General features: G+C 50.1%; 1 protein-coding gene across 1 annotated transcript; it reads right to left on the bottom strand.

The window, feature by feature from the left end:
- Positions 1-2,808: 2,808 nt before the first annotated feature.
- LOC144943880 (vascular endothelial growth factor A-like) lies at positions 2,809-22,121 on the bottom strand. The gene is made up of 8 exons (XM_078871717.1): positions 21,103-22,121; positions 16,988-17,030; positions 15,586-15,782; positions 14,174-14,250; positions 12,593-12,622; positions 11,813-11,887; positions 3,651-3,812; positions 2,809-2,830 (listed from the first exon to the last, which is right to left on the bottom strand). The coding sequence occupies exons 1-8, from the start codon at positions 21,166-21,168 to the stop codon at positions 2,809-2,811; spliced, it is 672 nt and encodes a 223-aa protein (XP_078727843.1). The 5' UTR covers positions 21,169-22,121.
- Between the last annotated feature and the right edge of the window lie 430 nt (positions 22,122-22,551).

Raw genomic sequence — 22,551 nt, forward strand, 5'->3', positions numbered from 1 at the left:
AGATGCCGATTGTCATCCAAACCCCATTGTTCGTCCAGATGACAATTTTGATCCAGGCGCCATTGTTCATCCAGATGCCAATGTTTATCAGGGGCGGGTGGGGGGGGGGTCTTCATGGCTTATTACAAGCTCCAATTTTCATCCAAGCCTCATTGTTCAGATGCCATTGTTAATCAGGCCGCATCGGGGCCCCCATTCTCCGGATTCAATTTTCATTCAGGCCCCGTGGCTCTCATGCCTTGATTGTTATTCAGGCGAACATTCTCAGGCTCCATGGGTCATTTTTAGCCCCCAATGCTCATCCATACCCCAATTCTCATCCAGGTCCCATGGGTCATAGAGGTCCCGTGTACCATCCAGGCCCTCTTGTCCCTTTGCCCCAGAAGCTCAATATCTTCAATTGCAGAGTAGTGAGATTTCACAACTCTTCTCAGGGCTCAGGAGGTGCCTGATGATCCAGTCTGATCATATCAAAGTTATTTTTGCCCTTGCAATAAATATGCCTTCTGGGGCACTCTTCCACTCTCTCCTGCTCTCTCTGGCAGCTTAAATATATTTATAAAATGTGGTGGAGAGAGAGAGAGTGAGGCGCAGATGGAGGGAATGATCATCTGGGCCTCTCGCACCTGTGATTCATCACGAAGCACACACACACGCACGTGCACACAAACACACCCAGGAAATGACACGTTAGTACGCATTTGCAGCTGTAAAAAATTTACACGATACAATGTATTCATTTGACATAACCATATTTTAAATTTGTCTGTGTTTTTGTTATAACATTCTGTCCCGAAAAAGCTGCAAATTAAAAACTAATTCCCAAATATTTGAAATTGCACCCCCGTAAATGGCAAAGCTCCGCTCTAGATACTGAATTTGCATTGCATTCCATTATGTACTTGGGAGGAGTGGTGGCACAGCGGTTGGCGCGCTGCACTATAAACCCGCTGATGTTAGCCACCACGGCTAACATCAGTGGCAAGTGATATCAGCACCGGCCCTTGCCCCCGAGTCCCTCTCCACCAACCTGCATTGACCTGCGCGGTGAAATATGGTCAAAGAACCCCCATGGCCAACAGCATATGGAGGCCTTCATCCACCGGTGCGTTGACCGAGAGCTGGAGTAAAGAGTATTGTTTACAGCCCCTGCTATAGCACCGATTCCTTTACGGGTTGGACACTTCAGGGCAAAACAGCACAACCGCGAAGAACGATGCAGTTGCCCCCGTGATATGATGTTATTGCCTTTGCCTGGGATGCTAGATGACTTTGGTTCAACCTCTACCCTGACGACTGTAAATGTTGAGTATGCATGTGCTATCTGCGGTTTCCTCCTCACGTAAAAAAAAACATGCGTTTAGATTATTTGACTGCTCCAAATACCCACATGATAAGCCACTTCGCTGCGCTGAACAAAGCCCGCGGTTCGGTGGACTTTAACTGGTGAAATAAAAGTTTAGTTTTTTATCATCCTATTTGTTGTACGTCAGTGGTTCTTAACCTGGGGTGCACGCAAACTCCTGGGGTTGCACGTAAGTTACAACTACTTTGTTTCATCAAACCTATGCATCTATTAACATTATACACGTTTTAACGATTGAAAAACCAAAGAGGTGCAAGGCTGCTGTAAAGGTTAAGAACCACTTCCATTGTGGTCACGCCCACCACACTAGCCTTGTCCAATCACCAACAAGGTGGGCGTGGCCAAGCTGAAGGGGGTTTTCTAATTGATCCTGATGGCGGTACCCCGGGGTACCAAATAATACAAAATGAGCGAGGCAATTAAATATTTTATTTTTGGGACACAATTTTTTTCCAGGGGTGTACTTCACTTCGCGACTGGGGTACCAATCAATCCGAAATCAGTGCTACTCTGCGATGTCGAAACGCCAAACAGCATAAAAAAATCCGTTATCGAAAAATTCAACTTTGAATAGTGCATCGTGTACAGCTCGTCGAGATGAGACGATTGCCGCATCGCCGACCATCAACAGACTAAAAGTGACTGCATCACGGACATTGTGCGAGAGCCGGGGTACCATTATAAGGTTCAATTGGCCTCTTCGCATCATTCAGAAGCCAATTCTATTCGGAACCCTGCAGTGACCAGTGTGTCATCGGCATGTGTCAGATAATGTTCTCAGAAGATGACAGCACAGTAGAACTTCTACCTCTGAAGTCACTGCAATAGTAGGCATCCTTCTTCACACGAGGTGCACGCCTGTTTAATTATGCCCCCATAAGACGGTAAAGTCCATCCCATGGAAAAAAAAAGAAATTTGTAAAATTTACAACTCACTCCATTCAACTGAGAACCCAGTCTATTCGCAGGTGCCTGCAGTGCTGTTGATATAGAGCAGTGGTTCTACTGGTAGGAACCTCCTGGTTACACCAGTCCACAGGGGATTATTGTGTCCGTCCGTCCGTCGTGAATTCAAAAATGGGAGGGGTGGGGCTGGGTGGAGAGGGGAGGGTGGGGAGGGGCTGGGTGGGGAGGGGCTGGGTGGGGAGGGGAGGGTGGGGAGGGGCTGAGTGGGGAGGGTGGGGCTGGGTGGGAGGTGGGAGGGGTGGGGCTGGGTGGGGAGGGGCTGGTCACCCTGTGGTGCCCTTATAAAATCAACGTTTAACCTACTCATGCCGGCTTGTGCCCGCCCTCACAGTCGGCCATATTCGCGGAATACACCACGCTGCCGTTGACCCTGGCCATTGACCGAGCAACCCAACGTTCCTACCAGCTCCCTCCGCAGGAATGTGTTTAACCTGGGGGTGCGAGATGCCCTTTCTGAGTCTGCAGTAAATGCTGCTCTAGAGGATGCAGGCTGTGCAACTGCACCCGGGAACACATGGGACTAAAGGAGGCCCGGGCAACCGAGCTACGAGGAAGGCGGGAGGGGAGGAAAATAAAATTCAACTGACAGCCCAATTGTAATATCCTCGCAGCAGGGGTCAAAATCAACCACGCTTACACCACAGGGTGTCTATCAACTGCGCGATCCTCAGCAGTTATGCTGGCTCCATCGTCTCTGAGCCTCCTCCGAGTCACCCAGGGGCCACTTGCAAGTTTTATTTTTTGGGGTACACTTTGAATTTGTGGTGTGCGTGGGTGGCGGAGGTGAGGATCCCAGAGAGCCTGGCGTGGGAGAGGGGGGTTGGCGGGGGGGGGGGGCTGGGTGGGGGCTGGAGGGGAGAGGATGGGGGAGAGGAGGTGGGGGAGGAGGAAGAGGAGGAGGAGGGAGGAGGGGGGATAGGGAGGAGGGGGCAGGGGGAGGAGGAGGTGGGAAGGAGGAGAGGAGGAGGGGGAAAGGAGGAGGGGGAAGGGAGGGGGAGGGGGGAGGAGGGGAGAGGGAGGAGGAGAAGGTAGGAGGAGGGGGGATGGGGAGGAGGAGGGGGAAAGAAGGAGGAGGGGGTAGGAGGAGGGAGGAGGGGGGATGGGGAGGAGGAGGAGGGGGGGGGCAGGGGAAGGAGGTGGGAAGGAGGAGGGAGGAGGAGGGAGGAGAAGGGGGGAAAGGAGGAGGGAGGAGGGGGGGATGGGGAGGAGGAGGAGGGGGGGGGCAGGGGAAGGAGGTGAGAAGGAGGAGGGAGGAGGAGGTGGGAAGGAGGAGGGAGGAGGAGGGGGGTAGCAGGAGAAGCCCTCTCCGCCAACTCGCCTGCAGCTGCTCGTGTTGAGGAGCCGGCCGCGTTGCAGGCAGCGCGCCGCGGGCAGCAGGCACGTGCACGCGCACGTGCGCGGGTCCTGCGAGAAGAGGCTGCGCCTGCGCCCGACGCACGGGGGGCACGTCCTGCTGCTACTGCTGCTACTGCTGCTGCTTCTAGAAACGCAGAGACAAAGATTCCACCGGTTTAGCCTGAAACAGTGGTCGGGACGAGTGCTGTGAAGCGAAATGGGCACCTTACGAAGGTCCGCGGCGGTGGGCTGTGTGCGTGCCAGCACCACGCCCGGCCGCCTTTGTCTTTCCAGCGCTGATGTTAACACACCGCACTCATAAGGCGACCGGTTCAGATGTTCGTCCATCGATTGTTTGTGGCATTGCGCTCCCCACCTCGCCACCGCAAAGACAAAGACCCCCCCCCGGCCCCCGTTTCGCCTGAACAGACATTGACGTGCAAATATTCTTGGTTCTTTCGGTAAAGTCACGTAGAAGGGAAATAATAAAATAATAGAAAAATATTTATATAAATGATAAAATAATATAAAAATATTTGTATAAATAATAAAATAATATACATTTATCTTTTTTTATTTAATTGCTTCCCTTCTACGTGACTTTACCGAAAGAACCAAGCATATGAATCCCTGCAGTCACGAAAGCTTTAAATAAAAAAAAATTGACGTGCAAGTTGCTGATGGCGAGCATCTGTGAATGCCACCGCACGTGACGTGCCGTGTTTGACGCTTCGCACCTCTGAACTCGCGTCACATCATTTGGTCGTGGGCTATCTATAAATAGATCACCTTGTGTGATTATATCCAGCGTTGCTATTTGACAGGTTTCGCCTAAAAATGTTACGTGTGTGTATATACACACACACACTGGGGCGTGCTCTCGTGAAACTGGGTGGTTTGGCATAGTTGACTTGCAATGCAGATGTCGCATGGTTTGATTTTGATTTTTGCGCTACGGCAGCTGGAACAATGGACACGCTTCCTAAGGGGCCGTCCATAAATGACGTCACGCGATTTTGGACGATTTTTGACCCCCCCCCCCCCTTGTCACACGGCGTCAACAAAAAGTCAGACCCCCCCCCCTCAAATGTGACGTCACAAAGCTCTGCCCCCCCCCCCCCCAAAAACCATATTTCAATTTTTAAAATAAAACATGCTTCAAATCGCTTTAAACTATTGTCATTGTAGTGCGTATTTAATGTGGCGCTGCACTCTGATGTTGTAGGATAAACATTTATTAAAAAGTCTACTTAATTAAGTAGAACGTGTTGTCTATGTTAATTTAAAGTTGCGCATTTTTACGTGACGTCACATTTCTCAAACCCCCCTCCCCTCGTCACACACAAATGTCTGACCCCCCCCCCCCAGGTGCGTGACGTCACCCAGCAGTACGGATGGGCTCACCACAGTTTGCTGATGGACAGACGTTAACTACCTCGCCTGGTATACAGGGGAGATCGCGGTTTCGATCCCAACTCTGACGCCTGCTATATATTTGGAGTGTGCTTGTCTCTCTCCCACGTGGTTGTGTAGATGTTCATCCGGGTTTAGAGTAAGTGGCTGCTATAAATGTCAACACGATGATCCATCACTTTTTATCAGGTCGCTTCTTAAAAGGAGCTGCTCAGTTGGCCTTACCTACTAAAATACAATTTAAAAAAGTTTTTTTTTTAGATGATCGGCAGGTCGCGTGCGGTGAGGCAACGTGTGTGTGGCTCGCCACTTCTCCCAAGACGTTTTGGCCATTCATGGAAACATCGGCTAAAATATCAAAAGGGGCTCTCTAGTGGACGCCCTTCCGCCAGTATTGGCGTGCGCGAGAAATTGCAGGGATGCACCTTTACTTATACAGAGACAAAGATCCCGTGTATAGCATACATAGGCTGTTGGGGCAAGTGCTTGTTTGCGAGCACCCTTTAAGGCCGGCGCGGCATACGAGAAGGTGGTGTAGCTAGTTCTGATGCTTACCCAGCACTGCAAACAGGTACTGTGCAGTATTCATTTCAGACTGTGTTGACCTATGGGAGGTCCGGGACTGGCTCTCACTCAGGTCGCGGGGTTCATAGTGCAGTGCGCTAACTACTGTGCCACCGCTCCCGGGAATAGAGAGAGAGAGAGACACGTCGTGCCAAGACACCTTGGGTTTGTACATCGTGAATGTTCAAATTTTCCTGACGTCATTGGCAAAGTGTAGGCCACTGTGTGTAGGCGTCAGGGTCAAAATTACCCCGCAAATTACTCAATTGGGATTATACGTAGCAATCATCTGCCCCAACTAGCAGACCCCAGGTCGCTCTTGCAAATGAGACGAATCCTGGTCTCTTGAGTTCTCACCTGGTTAAACATGAAAAAAAGTGAACTTAGAACTTGATGAAACAGTCGAATGACTGAATTATATTTACCCCTTAAAAGCCTCACTGAGTCTCAAGGCTTTTATATATATATGAGGGTCCTGAAATTCGATATTTGGCCAATTCCACGAACGGGCCTCTGGGTTAATGTGAGAGAAAGCTGAAGGATCTGGAGAAACCCCAGGACACACGCGAGGGGTGGGTGGTGGCGGTGGTGGGGGGGTGGTGACATCCAGCCACGGTGTCTCCTGGCCACAACCTCGCAGTTTCCACGCCTGCATTACCCGGCAAAGCCGCTGGTCATCCAAATACAGTCAGTTGTCCGATAAAGAGTAGAGTTTTCATAAAGCGATGAATGTATTAAGGAACACTTTATATATATAACGCGGATGCGAATTGGATATAACGACGATTGCGTGAACAGAACTGCGTCGCGAAAGTAGGAATAAGCGGTTGTACGGCTGCCTCGGCGTAGCGTCACACAAGGCGGGATGCTGCTGGATGCTTCGAGGTGTTCTACCCACGCGCCTCAGTCTTTGTTCAGCCTGTGTACACATCTCACGAGGACTGTGCTTTACCATTTTTTTTCATAACGCGTTTTTTTTTTTGCTCATAGCGCGGTGTTCAGGAACGCAACTACCGCGTTAGAGGAGAGAACAGAGTGTACGAAGTGGTCTCAAGCTGGCCGACATGAGGCGCTCTTCTTTCTACTGTGATCTCATTGTACATCTGCATCGTCGTTGGGGATATAAGCGCCGAGTCGTCACGTTGGCGGAAAGGTGGTTTCTGCAAACATTTGGCAGAAGGAACAACCAGATTGCAAGTTTTTATTTTTACCACGCTGACTGCGGTGTGATGCTGAGCAGCAGAGGTCAACACGGCAACATCCGTTGTTGTACTATACTATCCTCCAACGCCTACGCTCCCCGCCTTCGCCAACCGGTGAATAACGCTCACTGGCGTGCGGAAGAACTCATCCAGCAGTGGATCGACAAACGGCCGTACGCGTACGTGTGCAGGACTGCCATACGACACGCTGCGGGTCGTATGGTGTACGGTTTTTTTCCTGTGGGGTCATACCACCCAGCGGTTGCCGTTCTCGTTGCGCTGTTGACTTTTGGGAACAACAACAACAGGATAGCGCAGTGCAAGAACGGATGTTGCCCTTTAAGGGACAACACGCTTTGGGCCACTGTGGGAGGAATGCCGGATACAGGCCAAAAAACGTGCTTGGTAGTCAACTAGTAAATTTTCTTTGCCGTAAGATCGGCTGATAAACTGGTTTCAGCCACTTCATAAACCGGACTTTGCGCTTCAGCGCAAAATCGCCTTCGCTAACCTGCTCACGTTCCTCCCTTAAAACAACCCTCATCTCTTCTCCCCGAGCCCATCCAGCTCCGACCAGACCTACCACTACCCCAACCCCAATCACTACCCCAACCCCTATCACTAACCCAACCCCTATCACTACCCCCATCACTACGCCTATCACTACCCCTATCACTACCCCTATCACTACCACTACGCCTACCACCAGTGCCGGATTAAGGTAGTGCGGGGCCCGTAGCACATGTTATAAAGGGGCCCTAAATAAATAAATAAACACATAAATATTGAAACACAAATTTGTAAATGTCGATTTAAAGCATTCGTGACTGCAGGGATTCATCTTCTTGGTTTTTTCAGTAAAGTCACGTAGAAGGGAAATAATAAAATAATAAAAATACTACATTATAAAATAATTATTTTATTATGTTTTCTTCTAAAAAGAAAACATTATAAAATAATTATTTTATTATGTTTTCTTTTTATTAAAAGAAAGAACCGAGAAGACAAATTTGTAGCTTGCATAGTAAAGTAATTGTGTTTTTTCATTTGCTATACAGCCAGATAATACGACAAATCGCTAACCCTAAACACCCAGTCGTTCATAAAAGTTTAAGGCGGTATAGTACTATAGTAATAGAGCAAGTGCAGAATCACTTAACCGGAATTGATAGCTTGAAAACATTTAGCGCGGGGCCCTTGATAGTGCGGGGCCCGTAGTAGATGCTACTTTTGCTACGAGGATAATCCGGCACTGCCTACCATTACCCCTACCACTACGCCCATCACTACCCCTATCACCCCTATCACTACTCCTACCACTACCCCAACCCCTATCACTACCCCCATCACTAACCCAACCCCTATCACTACCACTACGCCCACCACTACCCCCCATCACTAACCCAACCCCTATCACTACCACTACGCCCATCACTACCCCCCATCACTAACCCAACCCCTATCACTACCACTACGCCCATCACTACCCCCCATCACTAACCCAACCCCTATCACTACCACTAAGCCCATCACTACCGTTATCACTACGCCCACCCCTCCATAACCTCTTCCGCCTATTCTCTTGCCACCTACATTGCGTCTTGGAATAAGGCGCTGAACAAATCTATCTAAGATAAGAAAACGTGCACGCTGCTGTTACCGCTGCACTGAACAACACCTCTGCAATCTGAACCCACTTTTTTTGGTGAGCATTTATGCACCGGTGACCAATGCGTGGGTGGGTGATCAAACACACATTTTGCCGTGCATCTCAGGACAAATCAGAACGAACGGCAACATCGGCAGGCGACGATCTTCGTTACGGCTTATACGTCAAACAAAACAAATCCACGACGAAGAATCCATACGTAAAAAAAAAAGAGATAAGCTTCTCACCAACAGATGGCGCTCGCACTGCTTTTGTCCAGAGCAGCGTTCTTCCATTTGAAACCATTGTTGGGTTTGACAGCAGCACGATGATGATGATGGTGGGGGGGGGGGGTCTCACTATTTGTGTATTGTCGGGGGCCGCACGTCAGGGGGGCAATGAAGAACACTGCTCCCCCCCCCCCTTTCCCTGGAGTATTTTACTGCGGGTACATCCGCCGGGGTAATTTGATGGTCGGGTCATAGCTTTTCTGGTGGATCGCGGAGCCCTTTCAGATCCACAGTGCTTGTGGCGTGTTCGCCGTGAATGCATTCCTTCTTAACCCTCTTGTGACGCTGTAACGGGTGGAGTGCGAGGGGTAACGATGATCTAATATGAACCAAGCTGGAGAGTTATTCCCAAACAACTATTGATGTTTGGGAATAACTCTAGAGAAAGGCAGCCAAAACAATCAGAGGGTTACCCAAAGCCCCAAAAGATTCCCAAAAACCAGCGCTAAAAGTCAGCGCCCCCCCCCCCCCGCTGCCTCTCCCCTCCCGACGACGTCGTTACGCGCGACGTCAACGTGCGGCGTCACGCTTCATGCTCCACGCGACGTTGTTCCTGCGCGACCTGAAACGTAACGTGACCCGTTTGCTGATGGAACCCCTTTTGGCGTGAGATAACCGCGCGTAACGCATGGATTTTATTTTTTCTTCCGTGGGCTGTTCCGGCTTCTGAGCAACCCCGCGCCCGTTACTTTTTCCGACGTGACGCGTCGGCTAAAGCGCTGACATCGCGGCCGTTCATCTGCTTACGGGCTTAGCGCCCCTGCTCAGTGGCAATGGGACCTCGCGAGCGATGGATTTATTGTTCTTGGACATCGAGGACAGAGGGAAACGTCGGCGAGAATTTCCACTAAAGAGCCCAGACGAGCGGGTCCGAGGTTTGCGCCGAGCGGATCACGCAGCTCGTGTCGGGCGCGCCAAGTTGGCAGCCCGTTTTAGATCCTGGCACCAGATGCAAACAAATTCCCGGAGTTAAAATTGCTTCCTAATTTTATGGCCACTCTGATTTCCACTGCGAATAATAGTCAGAGTTCTCACGTCTTATGTAACTGACCCAGTGGACTTCAGCACCCTCTGTAAATGAAAGCATTGATAACTCTACAGTTATTAGTCAATCGAATACAGTCTGTTCTTCTACAACGCGGCATTTGCATTCCGGAAGAGCACCACGCTATGGAAAAATCGCGTTGTAATAAATGAAATAATAAATCTTATATAAAACAGGGTAAAGCACAGTCCGCGATAACACGTGAGATGCGTACGCAGGCTGAACAAAGACTGAGGCGCGTGGGTAGTAGCATCGAGAAGCATCCAGCAGTATCCCAATGCCTTGTGTGACACTACACCGAGGCAGCCGGGCAACTGCGTGACGCAGATCTGTTCACTTAATCGCGTCATATCCGATTCGCATCGGCGTTATAAAAACCTGTGTTCCCGAATACATTCATGGGGTTATGTCCAATTCGCGCTGTGAAAACACGCGTTACGGGAGAACATACTGTACTAGGATGAACGCCTTCCAAATACCGTATCAGCCATGGGGGCTGTTTAACCATACTTCCCGAACACTAGTCAGTGCGGCCTGGTGAAGGATACGCGCCCAGGAACCGGTTCACTAACCTGCAATGACCAGCGTGGGGAAGTATGGTCATTGCAAGTTGGCGAAAGAGGGGTTGGCCCAAGAACGGTTGTTCGGATATCGCTCACGTTAGCCATGGTGGCCGGGAATCAATCCCAGATCGCCAGGTTCGTATCGCGGCGTGCCAAACCGCAGTGCCACACCGCTCCATCTCATTTTAAATCATAGGGGGTGGGGGCGGTGGGGGGGGCCTCAATTCTTACGCAACACATGTCATTGTGCGACGTGTTGCTTTGACAACAGTGGCACCTGTATCCTAGCAACCGCGAGTCGCACTTCCGTTGGTAGCAGGCAGCTGCGCATTGACACTTGGGTTGGGTGGAGAATGCCGAGGGTCTCATTCCGGGGGGGCCCAGTTCGCTGCCAGGCGGTTCGTTCAACCGCTGTTAGCTGGGCCCCCCCCCCCACACCACACACACCGCACATGAGCGTGGCAAATCGCACGACAACAGCTGGAGCAGAAAAAAATCGAAAAAGTCAACAAAATATTCCCACGTGTTTGCTCCGTTGACTCAGTTTAAATGTAAAACAAATGTTCACAGTAGTGCATTGCCAAGCGTGTCTACCAAATAAATGTTTCTCATTGCCTTTTTAATCGTAGAAATAACATCTATATTTATATTTGGCAACCTGTAGGAGGGTTTTCGTACTTTATAAGCCGTTATTGCTGGGTCTAATGACGTTACAGATATACGTGTGCATGTCTTGCAGTATAGAAATGTTGTCTTGTTGACCATTCTCATCTGTACTTTTGGTTCTTTCGGTAAAGTCACGTAGATAGGAAAATAAATAATAGATCACTATTATTTATTTTCCTATCTACGTGACTTTAATAGATCACTATTATTTATTTTCCTATCTACATGACTTTACTGAAAGAACCAAAGAGTATGCATTCCTGCATTCACGAAAGCTTCAAATCTAGACATTCTCATCTGCTTTAAACCAAAATGCCTACCTGCCTATCTACCCATCCACCTACTCAACTGCCCACCTACTGACTCACAAATCTACCTATTATCCTACCTTTCAAACGACATACCTAACATTCCACCTACCTATCAATATAACTATCTACTTACCTACCCATCCACCCACCTACTTACCTACCTACCTATCTACCCACCTACCTATGCACCTATACCTACCAAGTAACTTGCTACCCACCTACCCACTACCTCTCCAACTCCATAGCTACCTAACCACCTCCGTACCCTATCACTACCTACCTAACCAAACATTTACACATTCAAAAGCCACAGTATGAACAATGCCGGGACGAAAAAAAAGTCGTGGCTCTGCGTTGGAAATGTTCTCTCGAGCGTTTGCAACTTCTGCCCCGAGAGTGTGAAGGTGGATGCGGTGACGTTGACCCCCTGCGGGCGGACTCACGGTTTGGCTCCCTCCTTCCGCTGCCGTTCCTTCCTCCTCTCTCGTCGCTCTTTCCTTGATTCAGGCTCCCGCGCTCTGCACGGAGGAAAAGAATTGAACGCCGCGATTCACGTCCACTTTGGCCGGTTTCGTCCCAAAGAGTCCGTTTGGAACTGTCGCTGAGCTGTGCGACCGGTGTAAGAGAACGGAAGCGGGTATTGCAGAACTACTTCAAAAATCTCTGCAAGTCACCTCTTACCTACACCAGAGGGGGGGGGGGGGCGAGGGGGGGGGGCAGCACTTTCCCAACTATGTTGCGGCAGAGAGTAATGTTCTTCGCTTGACGGGTCAATCTGATATAGTTTTTTTTTATTCTCAGAGATGGAATTTAGGTCCTTGATTCATTCTAGTCAGGATGAGCTCGGACTCGACTCTGTACGCCAAGAAGACATTACTGAACTAAGTTCCGCGAAACAGAGACTCGCTCACAGACAGGCAAAGCAAATTCCTTCTAATTTGAAGTTTTATTTAGCTGCCAAAGCTGCTGTGAATTGAAAAAACTACTTTTTTTTTGTATCGCGAAATCAAAGTGTGTGTACCCCCCCCCCCACCCCCGAGCGAACACGTGGCGGTGCTCGTCTCATCGCAACCGTCGGCCCTGAGGCGAGTCATGGAAATTCCACGTTCTCATGGCGGGGCCCGGTACATCACGGTGTACTCTTTCTAATTAAAACAGCGACGACGACGACAAACATTGCAACGAGTGGTGCTTGTGTTTGTTTCCCCGACCCCAGTGCTCACCTCTCTGATTTTCCTCTGCTCGTTACTTGTCTGTGGGGGGCGGAGGGGGGGGGGTCACAGGATGTAGAGGTCGTTATGCCGGCAGTGTCACGGACGTGGTTTGTCAAAGCACAGTTTGGCTTTTCAGTGTTGCCTGTTCTCGTGTGGTGTGTGTGTGTGTTGTCTCTTCTGCACTGCATATGAACACCGCGTGTTGTGTGTGTTTGTGTGCTGTTTCTTCTGCACTGCATATGAGCATCGTGTTGTGTGTGTTTGTGTTGTCTCCTCTGCACTGGACATGAGCAGTGTTTCGTGTCCAACCACTTGCTCACTGAGTGAGTTTCTCAAATGCCCCCTCTTGCTCCGAGATGCACTGCGTGGCAGGTCGTGGCATGAATAATAAATGATGGCGGTGAGGTAGTTAAGCGATCGTTTGAAATGTCTGACCGTTTTGCAAATTGAATTATGTATTGGTGACCAATCGATTCAAAACACTCACTGTGGCACATTTTTTGTTAGTTGTGTTCCCTTACATGCATGGGTTTTCTCCAAATACTCCAGTTTTCTTCCACTCGCAAACAAAAACAAAAACCCCTTAAAAATAGTAGACAGTGGCCAAACATGCCAGTGCAGGAACCAGCATAGACATATTCTTGGGACTCAATGTGAGGCTTTTCTGTATAAATAATTGTTCTTATTATTATACCAATGTTAATTGACATTACTTCAATGAGGTGGGGGGGGGGGGTGAATCGGCGACGCCGTGCAAAGTGCCCTGCACTGTGAATTTGGCGACCTGCCTCCGATTTGTCTGACATCATTGCAATAACCGCGAACACAACTTCTGCCACATCCTCCTCCTCCTCCCCTGTCCACACACCATGGAACACACCCTGAGCCCACCCCGCTCCCTCCCTAATTTCCCCTCTTGTTTTCTCTTCATTCGCTTTGTGTTCAGGTGGCCGGGTCTTGACTCCAACGAAGCAGTCCTTTTGGTGGATCAGGGAAGGAACGGTAACTAGAGTTTGGCAGCCGAGGTCTCACTCCGTATCGGTCGAGCGACGTTTTCTTTTCATCGGCTGCGTTACACCGTGTGGAAGCCACCTGGCCTATCACTCCATACGTCGCTCCGGATCTTAACGGCCGCAGTTATGCACTTCCCCTCTCTACGCTTGCAAAACGTCATCTAGGGTTGGATTAGGGTTAAGGCATCGTGCCTTGAAACGTGCGGTGTCACGATCGGCCTCTGCGGAGAAGGCTCGTAAGAGGATGCTACCTTTCAATTGGAGGCAGTCGCCCTCCAACAACAACAGAGGGCGAAGGAACGACGCTCACAACAACGGGCGGAGTGCCGGGCAGCTAAACGCAGCAAGTTGGCACAGCGGGTAGCACAGATGGTGAATCTGCCAGTCACATTGTTCAGTCAACCCATTATACCGGAGTCTGTCCCATGACCTTCCTGCCAATGAGCCTTCCACACTTCGCGTGGCCTCAAATTACATGTGGCCTGGCACAAGCGCTACGGTGACTTCACCACCACTTAGTGGCGAATGGCACCTGTTGTATACCTGTGTGTGTATCCGTGTGTGTGTGTGTACTCACCTGCACTCACACGCACTGTGCTGCACAAACGTCATCTCTTCCAAATACTGCCCATGCAGCGGCTTCACCTTTAGAATCTAAACATCAGAGAACACCACCGTCATCATCATCTGCACCATCAGCATCAGCAGCCACAACCAGCGAGCAACATCAGCACCACCAGTATCATCAGCATCACCAACACTAGCAGCACCAGGAATAAGAAAAGCATCTTCAACAATATCACCACTAGGAATGACAGCATGGGTCTACTATAGCATGGATATTACAGCCGTAGTATAGCGGTATTGCGTGTATCCGTGTGTGTACCCTTGTGTGTATTGATATTGTAGTGGTTAGCGCGCTGTGCAGTGAACCCTGGTCCTGGGAATCCCCTAGGTCGACTCAGTCTTAATCGAATACCTTTACGTCGCCACTAGAAAGACAAAGGCGGCTGGGCGGGGTGCCTGCCTCCCACACCGTCGTATTCCATGCTGACCTTCATAGATAATTCTAGATTTGAAGCTTTCGTGAGTGCAAGGATTCATACTCTTAGGTTTTTTCGGTAAAGTCAAGTAGGTAAAAAATAAAAAGAATAATAGAAATAAAATAATAATAAATGAAAATAAATCAATTAAATCATAGATAATTATTAGCGCTCGTTGACAGCACTTGCCTCAACAGTCTTGCAGCGCACGTGGGCACTGCGTGGTGGTGTTGTGCACGTGGGCACTGCGTGGTGGTGTTGTGCACGTGGGCACTGCGTGGTGGTGTTGTGTGCGTGGGCACGCACCTGCATGGTGGTGTTGTGTTGGTGTGGGCACGCACCTGCATGGTGGTGTTGTGTTGGTGTGGGCACGCACCTGCGTGGTGGTGTTGTGCACGTGGGCACTGCGTGGTGGTGGTGTTGTGTGCGTGGGCACGCACCTGCATGGTGGTGTTGTGTTGGTGTGGGCACGCACCTGCATGGTGGTGTTGTGTTGGTGTGGGCAAGCACCTGCATGGTGGTGTTGTGTTGGTGTGGGCACGCACCTGCGTGGTGGTGTTGTGCACGTGGGCACTGCGTGGTGGTGTTGTGTGCGTGGGCACGCACCTGCATGGTGGTGTTGTGTTGGTGTGGGCACGCACCTGCATGGTGGTGTTGTGTTGGTGTGGGCACGCACCTGCATGGTGGTGTTGTGTTGGTGTGGGCACGCACCTGCATGGTGGTGTTGTGTTGGTGTGGGCAAGCACCTGCATGGTAGTGTTGTGCACGTGGGCACTGCGTGGTGGTGGTGTTGTGTTGGTGTGGGCACTGCGTGGTGGTGGTGTTGTGTGCGTGGGCAAGCACCTGCATGGTGGTGTTGTGTGTGCGTGGGCACGCACCTGCATGGTGGTGTTGTGTTGGTGTGGGCACTGCGTGGTGGTGGTGTTGTGTGTGCGTGGGCACGCACCTGCATGGTGGTGTTGTGCGTGCGCGTGGGCAAGCACTGGAGCCGCTCGTCCCCGCAACAGCCGGCGCAGCGCAGGAGGCGCACGCAGGGCGGCTTGAAGAGATGCTCCACGTCCCGCGGCCGCTCGGCCGACACGGGCACCAGCACCTCCATGGCGCGGCAGAAGCTGCGCTCCCACACTGCGCGGAACGGCACCGCTGCGTGGAGGGGGGGGGGGCACGCGGAGGGGGGGGGGGGGCACGCGGAGGGGGGGGGGGGGGCACGCGCACACGAGCGTGGACAATCGACGTCGTCGTCATCATCGTTGTCACCGCACCACGTTGTTGTGCTGATCATGGTGGTGCTCGTGATCGTCTTCATCCCGAGGCCAACTCTAACCCAACTGTCGTCCCAACTCCAACCCCAACCCAACCCCAACCCAACCCTAACTTAACTCTAACTACAACCGCAACCCTAACTCAACCTTAGCCCAACTCTATCCAAACCCTATCCACGACCGCAACCCTAACTCAACCCTAACCCAACTCTAACCAAACTCTAACCACAACCCTAACCCAACTCTAACCAAACCCTAGCCACAACCCAACCCCAACTCAACCCTAACCCAACTGTAACCAAATCCTAGCCACAATCACAACCCGAACTTAATCTGAGCCCAACTCTCACCCAACCATAACCCTCAGCTTGAGTGTGACTCGTGTGATTTTTTTTGTCCTTTAAAAGAAGTATTTTCTAATCACAAGCGTGCCTTGAGGAATTGAAAATATGCAACAATATAAATTACAGCATCCACACCCTCCCACTCATACTCACACCGCCTCCCACACATAGACAACACAAACAAAGGTCCCCCCTATAGCCTCGACGGACTGGAGGGGCAAGTGCTGTTAGTGAGTACCGATGAAGGTTGGCACGGCATACGAAGGAGTTGGTGCCCAGCACCACACCGACTGCCTCATTCTGATGTCTATAAATGGGTTCTCGTTTAAGGCTGAGTCGACCTTGGGGTGGCCCAGGACCGGTTCAGGTATTCACCACCGATATTGGCCGTGCACGGGAATCGAACTCGGGTTGCTAGATTCAAAGCGAAGTACGATAAATACGACACCACCGATTCCGATTAGACGCGCACAATCCCGTGTGTACAAGCTAAAGAAAGTAACCTACGCGGATTGTTGGGTTAAGTGCTGTTCGCGAGCACCTATTAATAATGAGCATTTCAGCTGGAAGAGAGGGAACGACTCAGAGTCACGAGGATGAACCACAGACAAGCCGTGAGATGAACCGACGCCAAGAACTGGCCAAGTTCTGCGGTTCTCTATATATGCAGGTGTTATTGGCCAATTAATGAGCGTTTACTTATGAATCAAACACACCGCATGCACAGCCAACTGTTCCTTACCTTCATTGCTGCCTCCTCTTGGCACTTCCTCTGTGTCAAACGACTGCTGATACAAGCACACACGGACAAAATACAAGACCACACACATCAACAACATCACGTAAATATTTTATGCTGAGTGATGGAACTAAATGGGCATTTTCCCTTGTGGTTATACAACATTGATTGATTATGGTAATGACTACACGATTGTTGTACTCGATTGCTGCATTGTAGTAATTCACATTTCTCAAAATTAAGAGCAGCATACCAAGTTGTGTAAGAGGTGCAACATTTTTAATCGCTGCATATTATAATTACTTATTTATCCAGGAAAGCCACCCTGAGTTCAATTATATATTTTTAGAATAGTCCTGGATCAGGTTTTTTTTAAATATTAAACCTTTCTCAGCCAATTTAGAAGTTATTTGCACATGTGGAAGGAAACCGGAGCATCTGGAAGAGAAAAAAAAACCCATGCGTGCGAAGGGACAACACTCGATCCCCATGCAGATGGAAACGGATTGGAGACTCGTCTACAATTAGCTGAACCGCCTTATCCTGGCGAGCCAGGCTACGGCTCCTCCTCGACGCTCACGGCAAGGGAGTTTCGTGACATCTGTGCGGTGATCCACCAACCCTCACTGCCTCCACAGCACTGGATTACCGGCCACGTGCACAGCCACCAACGGCCCAGCTGACATGAATATTGGCAGCTGATGAACGACGCACAAACATGGACAATGACCAAGAAAGATGGCAGAGGGGGCTAATAAGTGACCCAAGAAAGCACGGAAAGGTGCATGCTGGGAGTGAGACTAACAAACACTTGGCTCAGAAAGCAAATGAATGTCAGCATATTGACTAATTAGGGGAAAGCAAGTGGGCTCGGGCACGACACGTGGCCACAGTTGACGATGGCCAATGCACGCGACTGGTGAAGGAGTGGCAGCCAGGGGAGGTAACGCACGACCACCGACGAGATGGAGTCAGAGGTCACTTCACGTGCAGGAGCCGCGTGGATTGTGGTACCACAGGTCGGTGATGTTGAAGGCGTGGGTTGGCCTTCATCCGGCAGTGAATAGACAATAGACGATGATGATGATGATGATTGCAGTGACGCATTAGTAATGCTATGGGTCTCTCCAAGGCCTGCACGATGGCCAGGACCTTCTGAGATGATGGGGAGTTCAAACTTTAAATGCATTCGCTTGGCATGAAAGCACAATTGAGTTTGAGGCGATGGCCTCAGCCAACTTCCTCGGCGTAACATGGTCGGGGTGGACTTGTCGCCGAGTGAAGATTGTTTTTTGTCACGCAACGACCAAATAATGAATTTCAGCGTGAACGCTTTGCAGCTCTGATTGCAGGCGGCGTGATGGGTCTCGCAAAAATTATCCAAGACGAACAGAATGTTATTCTAAAGTCGTGATGACACGAGGAACGTACCCCTACATGAAGCATCCCGTTGTTTGATTGTTCATTATTTATCGTTGTCTGTGTCTGGCTCGTTTGCACAGCTCAGTCTACTCCATTTGTTTTCAAATGTAAAAAGTTGGCTTGTGATTTACGTGTTCGCTAAATAACAACTTCGATTCTCGCACGGTCTTAATGATCGATATTAATTGACGAGTGGACGCGTCCGTTACATGACTACAGTATTCGCAACGACGTGACCTCAAACGAGACGCGCACACGCCTAAGAAGCGCACGGCCTTTCGTGCATTATTGAGAGAGAAAAACAACAACGACAACCAACATTTGCTGAAGAAGTGCATTGTTGGGCCACTTGTCTTCAATCAGCATCAAAATAAATGTTGATGATGGGGCCCCGTGGTGGCTAGGAGATGTTATCTCCCTCGCCTGGTATACAGGAGGTCGTGGGTTCGATCCCGACCCTGACGATGCCTGTATATTTGGAGCCTGCACGTCTCTCCCCGTGGTCGCGTGGATTTTTCTCCGGGTCCTCCGAATTTTTTCCCCTCCACATTTGGAATCGACACGCGTTTAGAGTATTTGGCTGCTAAACATTTTCCACGTGATAAGCCCACTCCGTTGAGCTATCATTTGTGATAGCCAGCTCGCTTCTGAAATATAGCTACATTGATCAGTGGGCCTTACCTGGTAAAATAAAATTTAAAAATTCGTTTACATTTAGCAGCAGCAGTGATAATGATGCAGTAATTGGCAACGATGGGCCGATCTCCTCCTAATTATTGTCAATCACTGCAGCATCAATGCTGCTGTCGATCGGTCACATTTGCCCGCGTTTATTTTCATCGTGATCCAAGACGAGGTGGCCACCAACAATGCAGTTCTTCAGGAACTGTTGCTGGGCTTTTTGTTGTTGTTGTTGCCGTTGAAGGTATTTGCACAAATGGCTGCGTCCTTCTTGCACACGTTAGCGCGCTGCTGTTTGAACGCACGGTTTTGTGGCATGCGCTCTCACACGGAATATTCTGTCCTGGTGGGTAGAGGATTGAACGATGTCGTCGTCGGCGCACGCGGCTTGGAGTGCGGTAATTCTCTCTTGGCTGCAATGACGACCTCTATTGGCCGAGCTGCGTCAATGCATGGACAGGTATGTACGTATGTTGAACTTCTTTCGCACCGTGCGTAGGTAAACCATAAAGAAAAATGTCAATATCCATAATATATGCGGCATAGCCTTAATGAGCCTCAAGACTCTTTTTTTCGAGATGGTCCTACTACATTGAAGATGCTTGGCCAATTCTATTATCACGGGACCTCCCTTGCAGGTATCAACATTGCCCTTTCTGGCAACAAAAGAGCTGTGTTAAGATGTTAAACCACCAAAATGAAACCTTTTGCAAGGAATCATGTCTGCATTAACCACAAATACTTGTGGTGAACATGCAAAAAAAACATGCTCTGATAGTATATGCATTGTCTTTGAAACTGATTGGTCCACACCAGAGACAGCTTTCTTTTGAGCCTCGTCTCGAACAGTGTTAGACCAGAGGACGCCAAAAGGCGAACAGCACAAAGACAATGCCACGATCAGGACATTGAGAGCTCGGGGCGAGCAGCTACATCATGGGACCTCCTCCCATGCCAGTATCAAAGTATAAGAATAGGTTTTACTCTTTCTGGAAATAAAACAGCTCTGGTTAAGATGTTAAAACACCAAACTGAAACCTTTTGCAAGGGATCCTGTCTGCATTAAACACATATACTTGTGGTGAACATGCAAACAAAAAAATGCATGCTCTGATTCGACTTTTGGCGTCCTCTGGTCTAACACAGTTTGAGACTAGGCTCTAGAGAAAGCTGTCTCTGGTGTGGACCAATCAGTTTCAAAGACAATGCATCATATTATATGAGAATGTTTTTGTTTGCATGTTCACCACAAGTACGTGCGGTTAATGCAGACATGATTCCTTGCAAAAGTTTTCAGTTTTTATTGCCCAAAATGGTAAAACCTATCCTTACAATTCGACTATAATGAGTGTTTAGATTCGCGTGGGGGGGGGGGTACTGAAGAACCCACAGAAAACCCACCACGCAAACGAGTGGTGGGTGTCACTAAGCAATGACAACTCCCGGTCACATCCCGCAGTCCCACGCCAAAGGCAGTGCGAATGACAACAGATCTCACTTTTTATTCAAATATATATAATTGTGTTTGCCTGGCCAGGTGAGTAAAAACTCGGTCGGATATCAAGTTGATATGACCCGGTAAGATGCACGCCTGTATTTTGAACTTTTTTCGCACCTTCCGTAGCCAATTGTGCGGGGGAAGGACAACAAACTAAACACACAAAGCAGTTCTAAAGAAGTAACTTTGTCAATCTAGATTTAAAAGTGCATAACTCCAGTGGATTCTTAATATCGAAAGGAAGAGCGTTCCAGACGGCCACAGAAGCGCATCTAAAAGCGCACCATGCAGTGGGCGTCTTTGTTCAGTGTCTATCCAAAAACCACTCCAAGGTCGACCGGAGTTCGCGTGATGGCTTATGCCTCTTGACGAGCTCAGCAAGGTATTGTGGTTCATTCGCAGCAAGCAAAGATGGTGATCGTTTGAGATAACCCGAAAGAGATGTCCAGGTGATGTGGCCAGGTGCATTGTAGGTGTGCAGTAACCATGGTGATAAGGGAGGGAGGGTTGCTCATACCTGCGCCACGGCTCCGTGTAGCATCGTAAGCAGTACGACTCGCAGAGCGTAAAGTCTGTGAGCCATGCCTGGCTCCAATCCCTCCTCTCACAGCATCAGCCTCTCTCTCTCGCTCGCTCCTCTCCTCTCCTCGTGGGTTCGTCTGTTTTTGTTGAGTAGCCAGGGGCGATGTCAAACCTCCATCGTTTTCAAGTCGAAGACGGAGTTCATTTTAAAAATCAAAACCGACGATGCCACCGCACCCACGATCCCTGTCGAATGCGGTTGAATTTAATCCACGCGAAGCCACGCAAAGGGGTCGAGGTCTGTGGGCCCGGGGGTTGACGGAGCACGTGGGGAGCAGAGGCTTCAAGGAGCACGCGGAGAGCAGCCGGGTTGACGGAGCACGCGGGGAGCAGAGGCCTCACGGAGCACGTGGGGAGCAAGTTAAAACCTGCAGGCAAAAATGGGAGAGTTCGGGTCTTCTGCCTTCTTCCTTTCTCTGGCCAGGGCTCCTCTTGAACTCTCTGAGAGGACTCCGAAAGACCTCTTGATCAACCTCCTTTATCACTCCCGAACGCTCTGGAATGCCCCGCAATGCTTCTGTGCTCTCTGGAAGACGTTTCAATATCTCCCCATTCGCTTATTTTTTGTTTAATCCAGTCGAAGGCTCTCCGAGGACGGTGTGTCTCTTGAAACACTCTTGAACGCTCGTGGATCTTCTAAAACACTCATGAACACTTTTTACGCTTTATTCCTGAATCGCCCGGAACGCTCCTTGATCATGCAAACGTCCTTCAACGCCGCTGTATCTTCTGAAGCGCCTCTTGAAGATGCAGTGTCACCGCCGAAACCTTCGAAAAGCTTCGGTCGTGGTTTTGGAACACTTTTGATCGCTCGCGTTATCTTCTGGAACACTTCTCGACGCTCCCAATCACTCCCGGGTCCCTTGGAGCGCTCCGGAATGCTCCAGAAGGGGGGTCCCAGAACCCACGATGAGAGCTGCACCTGGACTCGGCGGATGGCTCCCGAGTGCGCGCGCTCCTCCTGTCCCACGTGCCGAAGGAGGCGGACTGCTGCTGCTGCCTGGGGATTTACACACCCACTCACTCACTCAGGCAGCCACCTCACGCGGCCAACCACTCGCCAGCCCACCCACTCAACTACTCACCCAGCCAGCCACTCACCGATGACTACAGCTAGTCACTCACCAGCCCACCCACTGGGCCACTCACCCAGCCAGTCACTCACCGACGCATACAGCTAGTCACTCACCAGCCCACCCACTGGGCTACTCACCCAGCCAGTCACTCACCGAGGCATACAGCTAGTCACTCGCTAGCCCACCCACTCAACTTTTCACCCAGCCAGCCACTCACCGATGATTACAGCTAGCCACTCACCAGCCCATCCACTGAGCCACTCACCCAGCCAGTCACTCACCGATGACTACAGCTAGTCACTCACCAG

This window comes from Lampetra fluviatilis, chromosome 33 (genome assembly GCF_964198595.1).
Source record: "Lampetra fluviatilis chromosome 33, kcLamFluv1.1, whole genome shotgun sequence".
Taxonomy (NCBI): Eukaryota; Metazoa; Chordata; class Hyperoartia; order Petromyzontiformes; family Petromyzontidae; genus Lampetra; species Lampetra fluviatilis.

Bases quoted from the DNA above. Each gene is read 5' to 3' on its own strand.
- LOC144943880 (XM_078871717.1), bottom strand. From the start codon at position 21,168: ATGGCTCACAGACTTTACGCTCTGCGAGTCGTACTGCTTACGATGCTA. The intron at 15,783-16,987 runs GTAAGGAACAGT...CCCTCCACGCAG, and splicing joins AAGAGGAGGCAGCAATGAAG to CGGTGCCGTTCCGCGCAGTG. The intron at 11,888-12,592 runs GTGAGCACTGGG...TCCTCCGTGCAG, and splicing joins AGCAGAGGAAAATCAGAGAG to AGCGCGGGAGCCTGAATCAA.